The 16,286-nt window shown below is 52.9% G+C and overlaps 1 protein-coding gene and 1 pseudogene across 1 annotated transcript in view; both read right to left on the bottom strand.

Moving 5' to 3' along the window:
- Positions 1 to 16,286, bottom strand: part of ANKRD33B (ankyrin repeat domain 33B) — a 70,925-nt gene that overhangs the window by 11,632 nt on the left and 43,007 nt on the right. The window contains exon 2 of the mRNA XM_059416908.1: positions 13,449 to 13,578. Coding sequence (XP_059272891.1) covers positions 13,449 to 13,578 — 130 coding nt within the window. The remainder of the gene's footprint in view (positions 1 to 13,448; positions 13,579 to 16,286) is intronic.
- Positions 2,642 to 2,741, bottom strand: LOC132029003 (U6 spliceosomal RNA; annotated as a pseudogene).

Genomic DNA, 16,286 nt, shown 5'->3' with positions numbered 1-16,286 from the left:
TGCTCAAACCGAACATTTTTAATTTGCCGCCATTTCTCTTTGAACACTTCTTCAAAACCATGACAACTAACCAAGGGGAGCTTTCCTTCTTTTAGTAAGGCAGATAGACAGATGACAGAGAAATAAAATAGGCAGACGACAGACAGGCTAACACGGCCTTCCTCGCATAACAGAACCAGAACATGTACCATACTGAAATCTAGCTTGAGCCCAATCCAAACTTCGGGATGGGAGTTGGTTCCTGAAGTCCTCCGACAAAGCCTTTCAAAGGGTGGGCTCACCACAGAGACTCCCCAAACCCCCCCCCCCCCATGAGCCTGCATAGGGAAGAACAAAAGTGACCCAAGGGTGATGTGAATTCTGGATGAGTCGGCTTCAGTGGCACGACTGAGAGCCCGTGTAGACACAGCTTAGGACTGAGAAGACCTGAGTGTGAGAATACCCAAGTTCAAGTCCCAGCCTGTCACTTAACATCTGGGCAGCTTGGGGCACCTGGATGGCTCAGTTGGTTAAACATCTGCCTTCAGCTCAGGTCATGATCCCAGAGTCCTGGGATCGAGTCCCGCATCGGGCTCCCTGCTCAGTGGGGAGTCTGCTCCTCCCTCTCCCTCCACCCCTCCCCCAGCTTGTGCTCGTTCTCGTTCACTCACGCTCTCTCAAATAAATAAATAAAATATTTTAAAAAAAAATCTGGGTAGCCCTGGGAAGGCAAGTCTCTGTTTCCACTTCTGGAACTGGGAGGTAATATCAGCATCACCGCAGTGAAACTTATGGAGGACAGGGTGTGTGGCAAGTGCCTCGCAGAAAAATCCCGCATCATTCATGGAGAAAGCACACTCTCAAGGAGCTGGAATGCAACAACCCACTCCGTAACTAGTGGGCTGCGTCTTGTGGCTTCCTTCCAAAGACCCACTACAGCGAGCGGGGGGGGGGGGGGGGGGGAGACAGTGGAGACACCCGACAAACACGACCTCAACCAGGTGACCCAGTAAACACCAGCGGTGATGAGTCACACCGAGGGCTCTACCTACAAAGACGGAGGCCGGCCTCCTGAATCTTCCAGGCCCAGCTGTGAACTTCCAGGAAAAGCCAGCTTTAACGAGAACTCTGCTCAGTCCGGCCAGTGCCACACCCTCCAGATCTGGTCACGGTCCTTGTCCTCCACACCCCCCGGGGGTGGGGGGGGAGCTGACCGCTCACCCTGGCCTGCCTTCAGCAAGAGCCCCATTAGCTCAGTGTAGCCACAACTTCCCTTACCCCCGAGTCATTTTCCACCCACTGACCCCCACCTTGCTGCTTGGCTATACAGTCCCACTTGCCTGAGGCATATTCGGAGTTGAGTCAACATCTCTCCCAAACTGCAAAATCCCGCTGCGGGGGTCCCCTGGCCTATCCCAGTGGTCCTGAAGTCTGCCTTTCCATCTTTAGCAAGTGTCACTGCGTTTTTTGTTGTTTTGATTTTTAAATGGTACCCCTGATGAGATGTGATGAGAATGTCACTTTCTTCTGAGGTCTCCCCCCGCCCCCCCCTCCCCTGACCTGTAACTCTAGTCTAATCAGGAGCAGACACAAGGCACACCCAAACTAAGGGACATTCTACCAACTCCCTGACCAGTACTTCCCACAATGTCAAGGTCATAAACTGTCACAGCCAAGAGGAGCCTGACGTGACAGCTAAATGTAATACAGGCCCCCCCACAGGATCCTGGAACAGAAGAAGGGCATTACAGGAAAGATGAGGCAGTCTGGGTGAAGAATGGGCTTGAGTGAATGATAACAGAGCATCAATCCTGGTTCATCATTGTGCCAAACGGATCTCGCTACTATAGGATCCCAGCGACAGGGACACCGGGTGCAGGCCTATGACTCTCTGTACCCTTTCCGCAGCTCTTCCGGGAGTCTAACTATTCTAAAACCAAAAGTGTTCATTTAAAACGGAGGAATTTATGGGGTACCTGGGTGGCCAGTTGGGTAAGGGTCTAGCTTCGCCTCAGGTCACGATCCCAGGGTCCTGGGATTAAGCTCCGCGGGGGCTTCTCCCTGGGGAGAAGTCTGCCTCTCTCTCTCTGCCTCTGCACCCCACCCCTGCTTGTGCTCACTCTATCTCTCTCAAATAAAATCTTCAAAAAATTTTTAAAACTTTGAAATTTTAAAAATAAAAAAGGGGGAATCTAGTGTGGGGCCCCTCGACAGGAACACAAGGTAGGACAATGATTCTGGGCGGGCAGCTGGGTGCAGATTCTGCCCCCACTGCGCCCAAGGCTTCCTCAGGGGTGGGCACCAACGAGCCCCAGGAGGCCAGGTAGGCGGATGGAGAGGTAGGGCCGACTTTGAGGGCTCCTAAAGAAGGGAAGGACGGGGCTTGATTGTTTGGCCGAGCCGTTAGCAGGAACTAAAAAGCCCAAGATGACTTCTGGTATGGCCTGCCCGACAGGTTTCCGGGTCCACTATGGTGGGCCAGTGCCATGTTTGCCGAGTGACTATATGAGGGCGGGGAATCCGGGACACCACGGGGTCCACGAGGGAAAGCTTGCCCGGCCCCTCCACGCGGTCCACCTACACTTCCATTTCCCAGCTGATTATCCCCCAAGCCCCACGTGGAAAATTTTTAACCTTCCCACTACTTTTCTTTTCCTTTTTAAAACATGGAACGTCATTCATGAATTTGCGTGTCATCCTTGCCCAGGGGTCAGGCTGATCTCTGGATTGTCCGATGTTAGCGGAGGGCTGCCGAAGTGAGCACAAACTTTCCCCCCTTAAATCCCCTACCCACAGCCAACCCCACTCACAGGAGATGACGCACCTTCTACCTCCAAGAGAGAACAGAAACCACAGTAAGGGAACCCCCCCAACTTTCCCTCAGCACCTCACAAACTTCCCCGCATCCACAAGCAGCCTCTCCCCCTTCCCTCCCTAAGAAAAAGGAAGGGTGGTTCTTCTATTTAAAGATGCCAATCTCTCCGCCCTTTCCAGTGCTTTGTAAACACCCCCCCCCCCAGTTCCGTGGAACAATGCTGCTACTCATGACCTCTTCTTTCTCTCCGACCTCTCCCTTCTTGCAAATCCATTCCCATCAGACTACAGTGACGGCCCAGATTTTTCACCTTTCCCTTTGTCACGCTGCCCGTGCGACATTCAAAGGCATGATGCAAGCAGAAGCTTGAAATAGTTACTTGGCTAAGACTCCGAAAGGAGAGTAAGAGGGAGTCTAGCGACCCTCATGAGAACATGCCCAGGAGAGTCTGATGGTCCCAGGAAGAGGACGAGAAGTGTGTGGAGCACAGCTTCCCCAGCTGAAGAACACAAGGACACCCTACAGCAGGGTCCAGCTCACTCACATGTATGTGAGCAAAAGCTGCCTAGATTACCCCATCCCCAGGCCATTCAATGATGCATGAACAAGAAACATATTTTCAACAAGGGTTTGGGATTTCTTGTTATGCAGCAATACCTAACTGGGTACACAATGTAAGGGTCCTCCATCTTAAAAAAAAATAAAAAGATATTATGTGTCATTAGGCTGCTCTAACAAGCAACCATAGGCTGGGTGGCTTAAACAACATCTCTTTCTCACAGTTCTGGAGGCTGCGGAGTCCAAGATCAAGTTGCACACAGATCCAGGGTCTGGTTCCTGATTTACAGACTGCTCTTCTTCCTCTTTTGTCCCCACAGGGCAGAAGAGGGGAGGGAACGTTCTGGAATCTCTTTTGTAAGAGCACTAATTCTGTTTCTGAGGGCTCCACCATCACGACCTAATCACCTCTCAAAAGCCCACCCCCTAATACCATCATCTTGGGGTCAGGACTTAACACAAATTTGGAAGGGACATAAACATCCAGTCCATTGCAGTGACCAATAATAATCCTGTGGACCTGTCTCTCGACTCCAGCCCTGACCCTCAGTCATCTGAGTTCTCAGTTCAACTTCCAGAGCCATCTGCTCTCACTCTTGCTACTTACACTCCCAAATCCTCCTGAAACTGCTTTCCATCAGTCCCCAATGACCATATTTAAAGGAAACCCAACAGCTATTAGTCAGTTTTCCTCATGATTTTACCTCTCCAGTGTTTATCCCTTGTCCATCCAATCCTCTCTGAAACACTCTCTTTTCGTGGATATCCTGAGTTCACCCTTCTGATTTTCCTCCTATCACATGGGCCTCTCCTTCTCAATTTCCTTTACAAGTTTGTTCTCTTCTTCCTGAAATGCTGCTGTGTCTCGGACACATGACTAACCCTCCTTTTACCCCTACACTCTTCCTCCGTGACCTATCCACTCTCCTGGATCCATTATCACCCTGAAACTCTTCAGCTCTGTCTCTCTTCCTGACTTTATCTAAATATCTGTCTAACAGATACTTCATCTGGAGTGTCTCACAAACAAATCAAACCCAAAACATATATCTTCTGAACCTGCTCCTCTCTGTCATGTTTCTTTTTTAGTGATGAACATCACCAATGGCATAGGTGTCCAAGCCAGAGAGCTGGGCTCTGTCTTCAGCTCTCCCTCACTTTTTCCCATTCTAACTGTCACGCAATTCTGTCAACCTCCATCTCTTAAATGTCTTGCAGTCTATATATACTTGCTTCTCCATCCCCATATCTACTTCCTGATCTGAGCCACCATTCCTCCACCTGGATACAGCCCCTCCCCTAACTGTCCCCCCTGGTCCCATTTCTGCCCTCCCATCACTTCTCTAAACTACCAACTTGATAACTCCAAGAAACTCTTCTAATCAAGACAACTACCACTTTAAACACTTTATGGTTTCTACTTCTTAGATGAAGTCCCAACTCTTTAACAAGCTAGCTCCTTTTAACCTGGCCCTACTCATGGAAAGGTAGTAGAAGAAACCACTAGCAATATGCTACTCTGACATAGGATTATTCTGAACTGAAGGTAGACACAAGAAAGGCTCCCTAGACTCCCCCATCTGCCTAAAAGCAAGACATAAATTTCTGAAGAAGCCCCTCCTTCCCTCTGTACCAGAAAGGACAGAAGTTAATCACTAGGGCAACTGAGATCTCATCAGCCTAGAAGTGGCACCAGAGAAATCTACACAACAAACCTTCCAGTCTTTATCTAACATTAGTTATCTTTCCCAAAGAATGCCATCTCTGGAAGCCTAAAACTACTTTCTTCTGTCCTGTAAATTCTCCCCATATTTGTTCTTTGCTGAAGATCCCATGTGAGCTGGAGTTCTAAGTCACTTCTTTGAGTTACTCACTTTTCCCTGGGTAGCTCCCGTGCATACACAGGTATACGTGTCTATAAACTTGTTTCTCTTTTGTTACGCAGCTACTTGGTGAGCCATCTCTTGCAATGGAAGCTCTTTCTTGGTCTCCCAAACTTGGATTAGGCACCTGAACTATGATATCCCAGGTCTACATTCCCCTGTGGCTATGGATCCCCATCACCACTACAACCCTTATGACCATCCTCATATATTCAAAACTTTCAGCTGACTCCAAACTCACTAAGTCCATATTTGGTAAATGATAAGATGCAAGGATTACTACTACCTTGGAAAAAATTCACTTATCAAAAAGGTTGTTAATTACCAAGCTATCACTCACATTACCTAAGAATTACATGGACATCACAAGTATTAATTGTTAATTCACTCAGCATTTTATTGACGATCAGCCTTAGGTTAAGAATCTTATTTACTCCTTTATTCAAGGGAAGCAAACAGACAATAAACTCGTGTTCCTCTAAAAATGGGGAAATGTTACAGAATTTGAGTTGCCTAAAGATTTGACTGGTTTGACTCTAGGTACTTGAAATGTACTTTTCCAAGCCAGGCCAGTAGAGGGAACCATTGACTTTGGAAATGTCACATCAGACCAAAGCAGCAGGAGTAAAAATGCTCTCCAAGGGTGGAGGTTGGGAGAGGATGGATGCGGATAAGGGCGCTGACGGTGGTACAGACAGGTCTGGGGGCGGGGCGGCGGCAGGCAAATGTCAGACTGAACAGCAGGGCGAGCCGCTGCGGGGAGGGGCACTGCCATGGCCAGTGTTAGAAGGGCTCAGAAAACCGGAGTTTACAGGAAAAGGCCCCGGCAATGCTAGGAAACACCACAGACTTGCCAAGCTCTACTTTCTTAATGGAAACACTAGAAACCAAGAAAAGGGAAAACACTCCAAAAAGCTAAGAAGAAAAGAATCAGAATGAGGTCACACTAGCATCATGATCATAGGAGGTGAGAGCAAAAAGAATAAAAATAACGAGGCATTTAGAGGCACAGGGGTGGCTCGGCTGGTTAAGCAGCCGACTCCTGATTTTGACTCAGGTCGTGATCTCAAGGTGGGGAGATCCAGCCCCATGTCCAGCTCCTCACTCAACAGGGGTCTGCTTGAGAGTCTCTTCTCTCTCCCCCTCTGTGCCCCCCCCAAAACTGTGCTCTCTAAATAAATAAATGCATGAAATCTTTTTAAAAAGGCATGTATTCCTGGCTTCGGGCCAAGTGGTACCTTCTCCCCTGAAGGGGGCCCTCCCTAAATCTGGTTCATGAGCCAGGCCATACACAGGGACCCTTTGGTGCACCCTCCCAACCTTCTCAAAACACACCCACCCCCTGAGAACCTCACTGCCCCCCTGTCCCCTACAGCGCACAGCACACGTAATCCCAGGCCGGTCTCCGTGCATTTCCTTCAGAACCATACAAATAAGTTCAAGGAGTAACGAGCTTCAAGAATACACCAAAGGTTACTTATACCCAACCAACCCTATCTTATCACAGTTTAGCCCGGCCGATCAAGGCATTTGTGGCCTCATGTACACTCCCAAATGCTGAGTGAGGGGGCACCTGGGTGGCTCAGTGGGTTAAAGCATCTATTTTCAATTCAGGTCATGATCTCAAGGTCCTGGGATCGAGCCCAGCATTGGGTCCTCTGCTCAGCAGGGAGCCTACTTCCCCCTCTCTCTCTGTCTGCCTTTCTGCCTACTTGTGATCTCTCTCTGTCAAATAAATAAGTTAAATCTTTTTTTTTTTTTTTTAAATGCTGAGTGAGTGCCGTAGGGAGCCAGGACCCCAACTTCCGGGCGCTTGGAGAGATTACAGTACCAAGTAACATAAACATACGGCTGCTCTAGAGTTTTCCTGAACCACACAGATCCTGCTGGGACCAGCGTTGATAGACCAAGTCATTCGGGGTCATTTTGTCACCCTTGCCAGAGATGTGTTTTGGCACGGGGCATGTGACACAGCCCTTGGCAGTGAGATACAAACGAAACTCTGCCAGAGGCTTCTGGAAACGTTTTCCTGCCCCAGAGAACAGGACACAAAGACGGGGGTCTGTTCCTCCTCCCTCCTGGAGCTGAGCTGCAGAGCAAAGTCTCGTCATCAGGAGAAAAAGGTCACCCGCCCTTCTGAGAGGCTGGCCTCCGGTCTCATGGGGCCTTGGGGGGCCACTCACTGAAGCAACCCCCATTGCAAAAGAAGGCAGTTTCTTCATTGCCGGAGCCCCGTTTCTCTGGGTGTTCAGTGACTGCGCCCGGAAACGCAGATCCTGGCTCCAGTGACAATCAGGGAAACACAAGAGCAAGCCGTCACTCAGGGATTGGCAAACACTCAAAATCGGTCTTTTCCAGGGTTGGTCTTTTCCTTGGGAACTGGTGGGAAGTTAAATGGGTATGGGATTTGGTAAAGGCCCCTTGGCAGCGGCTACGTAAACATGCACGTCCTCTGATGCAGCAACGGAGTGCTAAGAACCTCTCCGTGCACTGCTTCTCTTTCCTTCTCCTCCCTTGTTCTCAGGCCCCGAGGTGGGCCTCGACACACGGCCCCTGCCCATTCTCGGCCCTCGGGTCTCTGGTGCGGCTCAGTAGGGGCTGGGCAGAGGGCAAGATGGGGGTACTCACCCCTGCCTCCCTACCCAGCACCTGCCCTACCAGCTGCAGGCTTAGAGTCTCAGGTGCACTAAGGGACCTGACACTAAGGACTAAGGACACTCAGGTGTCTGGCTCCCCCAGACACAAATGACTTCGCGACAGCACTGTCCCTAACAGGCTAATTCGGAAACCTGGAACGCACCGCTCTCCACACTGGGGAGGCTGGAATCCGTGGGCTTCGGCTCACCGCGGTGGCCCTTGGATAGGAAGTAACTGCGCAGTAAATATTTGTTTTCAAAGAGGATTTTGCACAGAACGGACGAGTCATGGTTTACCAAACCGCCTCGCCGTTACGGGACACAGGGGACGCGGCCGCGAGCACAGGAGCACACCCCGGAACATGCTGCGGGAAGAACAAGGTAAGTCTTGCATCCCCGGGGATGTGAACAGATCTCCTAAGGTCAAATTCTTTACAGAACCACCCACGTGCGGGTAAATAAAAAGCACAGGTGCACACGTGTGTGTCTGACAGGGAGAGAGGTCTGGGAGTGTCGGTGGCCGGGGTGGGGGGGGGGGGCGGTGGTCTGCGGGAGGAAGAATGTGGGAGAGGAGACCGCGGCCTTTTTCTCGAAAGAATACTTCTGTGGCGCTTTTTCTTACCGTAAGTGCACATCCCCAGACAGCTTTTTGGAATTTAGAAGCCATTCGGTAAGTAAAACTGGTTATGGAGTTGGATTAAATGGGACACAGCCTGGGCGCCTGGTGGCTCCGTCGCTGGGCGTCCACCTTCGGCTCAGGTCATGATCCCAGGGTCCTGGGATCGAGCCCCGCATCGGGCTCTCAGCTCACTCAGTGGAGAGCCTGGTTCTCCGTCTCCCACTCCCCCTGCTTATGTTCCCTCCCTCGCTGTGTCTCTCTCTGTCAAATAAACAAAATCTTTTTTAAAAAAACGGGACACGACCATCTCTCGGCTATAGCCCAAACAGCCTCTTTCCTCCACGGCGGGGAGCAGCGCGAACAGATCCTCGGCGGGTCTCCTTCCTTCTCACCTTCCTGATGGCTCCGTGTCCCACGGACATCTCAAGGGCTGCGCGACTTCCCCAGCCCTGGGTACCCACGAAGAGCCGTCCCCGGCCACCGCACTGGTATGAGAGCCTCCCAGGCTCCAGTTCTCGAAGCGGGATCCCCAGACCAGCGGCATGGGCATCGCTGGGGGCATGGGCCGGAGCCTGTAGAGATGCGCGTTCCCAGGCCCCTCCCTGACCCGTTCAATCTGAAACTGGGGGGGGGGGGGGGGGACGGGGCGGCGGGCAGAGCCGGACAATCCCTGTTTGAACCAAATCCGCATCAAAACACAGATGAGCCACCCCCCGCTGATGTGGGTGCTCACAGGGAGGGACCAGCCCTGGGAGGTCCTGTCACCACCTTCAGAAACAAATCAGGGGCGCTCAGTGGGTTAAAGCCTCTGCCTTCAGCTCAGGTTATGATCTCAGGGTCCTGGGATCGAGGCCCACATAGGGCTCTCTGCTCGGCAGGGAGCCTGCTTCCCCCTCTCTCTTTGCCTGCCTCTCTGCCTACTTGTGATCTCTCTCTCTGTCAAATAAATAAGCTCTTTAAAAAAAAAAAAAAAAGGAACAAATTAGGGAAAAAATCACTTCCTCCCATTGAAGCAATTAAGACAAACAAGGAAGTGCTTTTTAATCAGATTTCTTCAACGTAGCAAAAAAAAAACAAAACAAAACCTTACTCCTCCCCACCTTACTCCTTAACAATTCAGTCCTACAGCAGGCCTGGGGGGGGCGTCCCCGGGGTCAGAGCCCGGGTGCAGGGAGCGCCCAGGACCTAGCCAGACGCAGCCACAGCTTGACCCCATCAGCAACCAAGCTAAGGATCTGGACGCCAGGAGAAAGAGAGAAGCTAAAAACAAGAAAAGAAAATACATTATCATGACACACATTTTTTGAGAGGGAAGAGAACCTCCGTACCCATCAAATTAACAACGGTCCCCTCCAGACAACAGAACCAGAAGGCCCTGGGGCCGAGGAGCTAAGTGATGTTCACCCTGAACTTGACAGGCTTTCTGTGTTTAACTTCGGTTGCTTCTGTGGTTTTCTTCAGAACACTGCGTATTACATTTTATAATCAACTTAGCATTAGCAGACCAGCAGCGGTGCCAAGTAGAGAAAGTGCCCGGGGCAGCCACCGTCCCACACGACCCAGCCGGGGTCACAGCCCGGACACTTCCCCGCAACACCCCGACGTGTGGGCCCAGAGAATGACACTCACGCCAGCCACGGTGATCCTAACGGTCTGACCACGCTACAGTCTCCCACGCAGCCACAGGGACGGAGCAAGGATGGGAGACGCTGCGGGGCTGCCCTCAGCCCCGAGCTTCTCCCTCTGCACCGCTGGCCCCGGCGCCCTGGGCCCAGAAAACACCTGCTGCTTCTCCCTCTGCGGGGCCTCTCTCTGACCCCGAGAGGAGCTACGTCAGCTGTGACTTAAAGTACATCAATTCCAGAAAATCACAGCTCCTGCAGAAGGACGAGTGCTAGGAATGAACCTCTGGATCCCCGCCAGTTCCTCTGTTGAGCCCTCAACTCCCCAGGTGGCTGTGTTTGGAGACGGGGCCTTTGGGGAGGTGACAAAGGTTAAAGATGGTCACCAGGGTCAGGAGCCCTGACCCAAGAGGACAGGTGTCCTTATCAGAGGAGATACCAGAGACCTCACACTCTCTCTCTCCACCACAGGGGGACACAGCAAGGAGGGGCCCCGTGCACGGGAGGAGGGCTCTGACCAGGAACCAAATGCCCTGCATGGCACCTTGACCTTGGACTCCCAGCCTCCAGAACCGTTGGAAACAGATTTCTGTTGCACAATACCCCCAGTATGTGGGACTTCTGTTACATAAACCTGAACACACTGACCCCGGGGATGCTCAAGAATAAAGTAAAGGTAATCCGATGAGTGGCACAGAGACACGTTAATGGTATCATGTGCAGAATCTGCCCAGATCTTAGAGTAACGGGATGGGGGAAATGAGAGAGACGGTGCGGCGTGAGGACCGGGCTGCTTCCTCTGGGTCTGAGAAGGAATCTCAGGAAGAACGAACAAAACAAGGCAGACAGTGTTTCACAGAGATTAATTGAGGTTTCCTAAAAGTACACCGAATGTAAGTCAGAGCAAATGCAGAGAGAAGGAGCTGAGACACGACCACTGGGGCCAGAGGGAGGCAGCGTTATTTTCACTATCGAGGATGAGGTGGGAGATATTTGCAAGTTTCGGCAACTATCAGGGCCTCAACAAAGATACAAGAGGAGGCTGGACTCGGGCTTCCCCTGCAACACTCAGTGGGGGTTGAAGGCAAAGGACAAGTCGCTAATCCTATCATTTCAAATGGGCAAGATTCCAGAAGGTTCTCTCGTGGGCATTAAGCCACCGCCAACACCCTTAACGCACACAGAGTTCTGGCAAATCCGTAAGAAAGGGAACCTCGTTTCCTGCACATTCTCCTGGTGTTCATGTCTAGCCCGTGCCACGGGCCCCGCTCTCCAGCGGCCCCCGAGCCCTCCGCTCTGCACCCAGCGGACACGGGAGCCTGGAGCTCCACAACCCCCACCTGCCGCCGAGGCCTCTTCGACGCCCCACGTCTCGAAGCCCTGAGCACCAAACGGAGCCGGTGCTCCTCCACCATCACTGTGCATACGTCCCTCGGGAATTCGTCATGCCCCGTCCAGCCCAGAGGTCGCCTTCCTGTCGCCCCCCACGCCACACCACTTTCTTGGCCAAGAAGTTCCTGCTTCCTCTCTGCCATGGAAACGGCTTCTGGGTCCCCGGGGGCTATCCAGCCGCTGTGACCTACACCCAGCCTCACCGCACTCAAAGGCATTCTCTCATGTTGCATCTAAACCCTTGACAATCTGGTCCCTGCCTCCTCTTGGAGCCACCTACCATCCCTCCAAGTCACACGCAAGCCTCCCACTTCACGGCCCGAGAGGGGCTTCGCCTTCTCTTCGCCCCGTGCACTTGGCTGCCCCGGCTGCAGCCGCCTCCCTCTGACTCCCGCGGCGCTCGGTTCAAGTCCCCGCGTCCCCCCTTCCCTGACCCCTGCCCTCAACCAGCAGGCCAGCTGGAGCGTTCGATGCCCACGGCCCCCGGGGCTCCCTCTGTCAGAGCTCCATCAGAGGCCTAGGCGCTGGGGAATTCCTGGAGGGCAGAGCTGCCCTTCACGTGGGCGTCCCCAGTTCCTGGGCCAGTGGGAGGCGGTGAACGGGGAGCCCAGGATCACTGAACGCCCCCCGCTTTCCTCTCCCCCTCGTGCACTTCAGCACATCCTGGATCTTGGCTTTCGAAGCCTGGAGTACCCCCACGGAGGCAAAGCTTTGCACCCTAAGACCCAACGAGGCAGACGTGTGTTGGCACAACCTAGCCCCCCCCTAATTCGGGAGGGTCCCCCACCTCCCCCAGCTTGACTAAAAAGCAGTGTGTACAGACCACTCCCCGTTGACATTACAGGGAGTGAAGCTGCCAGATGCTGGCTTTGCTGGGCTCCCCGGATCAGAGTCACCCCCGTGCCGCTCTGACCCAGGAGCTCGTGATGCCCAGCGGGACAGAGAGGCCTCTCTTTGCTGGTGGCAGCAAACGCTCTCTCGCCAGAATCAATGTGCGGTGTAGTCGGGGGCATCTTCTCCAGCTTCCCAGCCTGGAGTCCAGGGCCCAGCTCCCCCACGCCATCGCGCGGCGCCCTACATTCCGTCAGTAAGCAAATACCTCTTCTTCCCGACTCGGCGGGAAGCAGCGTCTTTGCAGCTGAGAGCCTGACTCATCAAACCGACTGATCCTGCAAGCCAAGAATTTCTGAGCTGGTCAAGTGACAAACCCACTTATCACCCCAAGGACAAGCGACGTGTGGTCCAGAGGGACGAGCACAGGCTTGTCTCCAAAAAAGGCTGAGGACAGTTCTAGAGGAGGACAGCCACCAGGTGCTCGGCAGTGACGGCAGAAGTTCCACTTCTCGCAGTGACAAAGCTGGGCTGAAGGACGCTTCGGGGGACGCTCTCCCCCGGACAGTGCAAGACAGTGCAATCCTGCCTTGTTACACTGATACACTCCAGACAAGCCGCTCCCAGCTTTTTTTTTACATCCACGGGCAAGTGGGAGGTCACTGTGTGAATACGTCTAGCAGATCCAGTAACCGTCACTTACAGCCTGTCTACGGGATCTAGTCACTATCGCCAGCGAGGGCGGGAGGTCACCAGCATCTCTCCGCTCCCCATCCCCAAGCACTGGGTAGGTGCGATGCTCTAGGGGAATGGATGCCGAGCCTGGGTTTCTGCAGCAGCTTCACCTTCAAAGATGCTGGGGAGTTATCAGGGCGACACGTGCCCAACAGTGAGCTCTGCGCAAACCGCATCGTCCCCAAGGCACGAGGAGAATGCATCCCTGTCCTGGCCAGCCCTTTCCTGTGCCGCTCAGCAGCAGAATAAAGAGCTGATCAATTCCCGTCCTTACGTTAACTTCACGAGCTGAGTTCAAGGGCAAAGCCCTGCCCCCCGCCCGCCCCCCACCGCTTAGCAGCTGCCCCCCAGCCTCCAGTAGGCAAAGCCGGGTCTTACCTGCCTGCGCGGCTGTGATTAGGGCCGTGTTCCCCTCGCTGTCCTGCCAGTTGACATCAACGTGGGGGCACTCGGCTAAGACCACCACAGTATCCACAAAGCCGTGGTAGCAGGCGACAATAAGGCCAGTCTAGAAGTGAAGAGGGAAGCGGGTCAGAGGGCCGGAGCCCGAGCATCACCCCCGGAGACCCCGCGTGCACACACTGTCCCCCCGCGGTGGGACACAGAGAACCCCGGGGCCCGGTTCTGGTTGGCGGTTTAACAAGCCAGGCACTTGTGCACTCTCGAGTGTTCTCAGAGGGCTGCCCACGAGAGAGGGCACGATGCCTGGGAAACGTCCGGAAACCGAGATCCCTGCCCTGTACGGTGCGCCTTCCAACGGGAGGACAGAGCAAACCAGAGAGCCACCAGGGGGACGACAGAGCGTGTGAGAAAGGGGACGAGGGTCAGAGAGGCTGTGAGTGCGGGGCACACGTGGCTCGGTGTCCAACAGAGTGCGCAGCGGCGGCTCCCTGGGAAGGGGACAGTAGATGAAGCTGGGCAGGAGGTGCGGCAGAGCGAGGGCCGCGGGGGAGGCGCCCCTGGGAGGCCCGGGGGCTGGAAGGAGGAAGTGAAGGGGCATCGGAAGCCCGGAGGCCACAGCACAAACCCTGAGACCGGCCGAGTATTGAGCGATCAGTCGTCAGGTGCCCTCATCAAGTCCAGCTGCGGGATGGACACGGAGTGTACGGGACCAGTCTGGTTACGGGGAGACCAGCTGGGAGGGATGCTATCATTAAAAATAAATATTTGGTCTTTGACCCCAGTTCCCGGCACAGAGCTCTGAAAACACTTGGAAACTGCAGTTCTTACGTGCCCCTGAGACGACGCACATGACGGAGGGCAGGGTGCTGGGAGCATCAGGACGGAGGCCAGTCTCTAGGAAGACCGACCACCACACAAGCAGGAGGTCAGATCTTGCCGCTTCTCTGCACCAACCCCAACCCCACCTCCGGAAAGGGGAGCAGGGCTGGAGATAGAGTTCTATCACCAACAGCCAATGACTGAAGGCTCAGAGCAAATCGTACCCACTTAATGAAAGCTTCACAAACACCCCTGAGCAGTGGGGTTCGGGGGGCTTCTGGGTTGGTACTGAGAGGGGGGTTCTCCCAGAAAGGGCACACAAGGTCCGCACCCCTTTCCCATACCTCGCCCAGAGCAACTTCCATTTGGCTGTTCTCGGCTTGTGTGCTTGATGATAAACCAGTGACAGTCACCAGTGAAGCACTTTCCTGAGTTCTGTGAGTTACTCTAGTGAATCATCAAACATGGGGGTGGGGGAGGAATCCCCAAATTTGTAGCCCGTTGGATCAGCGGGTGACCCCTGGGTCAAGACTTGCAGGACGGAGCCCCCCCACCTGTGGGTCTGCACTAACTGGAGAGTTCGGGTCAGAATTCCTGGCATCGCTGGAGACCACTGGTGTCAGGGAACTGGAGAAACCGGGAAGGAAGAACCACACGGATTTGATGTCAGAGGAGAAAGACATTGCAGGCTCCAGGACGGGGAGAAACGAATTTCTGCCGTTTGAGCGTCCATCCACTTCCCGGTATTTTGCTGGAGCCGCTGAGCTGACTAAACGGTGGACGACAAAGGAAAATGATCTAAGGGTCCTCACACACACGGATTCGGTGACACGCTGAAATTCAAGACGTGGCCATCCAGAGCTAAGGATCCCGGGACGTTGAGCACCGCACAGGGGACACTCGCGCTTAGAGCAACTCCACCTTGACCCAGCTCTACGTGGGCCAGCTTTCCACCAAGAATGCCATTTTTCATGGAACAAGGGGGAGGCACGGGCAATCCTACCTACTTACCTCACTAAGCTCCGGTGGCTGTCCCAAAAGAACACTGAATCACAAATATTAGAATTTTTAGTTTCAGAGACGACCACAGATTTTTCTTTTGAATACTATCATCCTTTGGGCAGCATAAGGAACTCCATAATGTTGCGACCTTAGTAAAGCCTATTTCCTATGCCCCAGCTCACGCCTTCTTTGAAGTGTGTCATTCCATCCATAGCGTGAAATGGTTCACAATAACTTAACTTAAAAGAGAAGCGAGCATACGTGAGCCCAGGCTTTCCGTGTCTGTGATCACCAGAGTTCACTGCCACCAACACCTGCGTGCTCCCACCCAACGTGTCTGCTCTCTGACACTCAGAGGTCTGCAAAACCTGTGACTCCACGCGGTAGGCACCAGAATCTCATTCTGGAGGTTTATCTCAAGTGTCTGACGATTTCCTGATTTATAAATAAGGCATGCTGGACCCAGTGTAACATCTTGCTTCTTACATAACAACACAAGAAGCTCATATTTATTACAGAAAAGAAATTCGAAGACAGAGAAGACAAAAAATTACCCAGACACACACAATCTCACAAACACATAGATACACACACATGCATGCTCACACATTTTTTCTATACCCAAATAGGATTACTTGCTCTATGTTTCAATGAGGACTGTATCAGTAACATCTTTGCACATCAATCAAAACACTGGTGTGTCAACATTTCCACCAGATGTGGAACATTCTATTCTAGGAGGGCAGAATCATAATTTAATGCATCCCTACTCTTGGATGGGGAGATGGATTCCCTGTTTTTTCCCCTATTATGAGTAACAACTATAATGAAAACCCCTAGAACTAAGGCTTTGTACATCTCATTCCTTATTGTATCAGGAGACGTTCTTAGAAGTAGGATTTCTGGACTAAAGGAAAGAAATAATCTGAAAGCTAGAAAACACACACTGAAAACCTGTCCTTCAAAAACATCCCAAAGGCACCCACCTTTGCC

Source organism: Mustela nigripes, chromosome 12 (assembly GCF_022355385.1).
Source record: "Mustela nigripes isolate SB6536 chromosome 12, MUSNIG.SB6536, whole genome shotgun sequence".
In the NCBI taxonomy this organism is placed as follows: domain Eukaryota; kingdom Metazoa; phylum Chordata; class Mammalia; order Carnivora; family Mustelidae; genus Mustela; species Mustela nigripes.
Note: the sequence above shows the minus strand (reverse complement) of the source record. Positions and strands in the feature narration are given on the sequence as shown.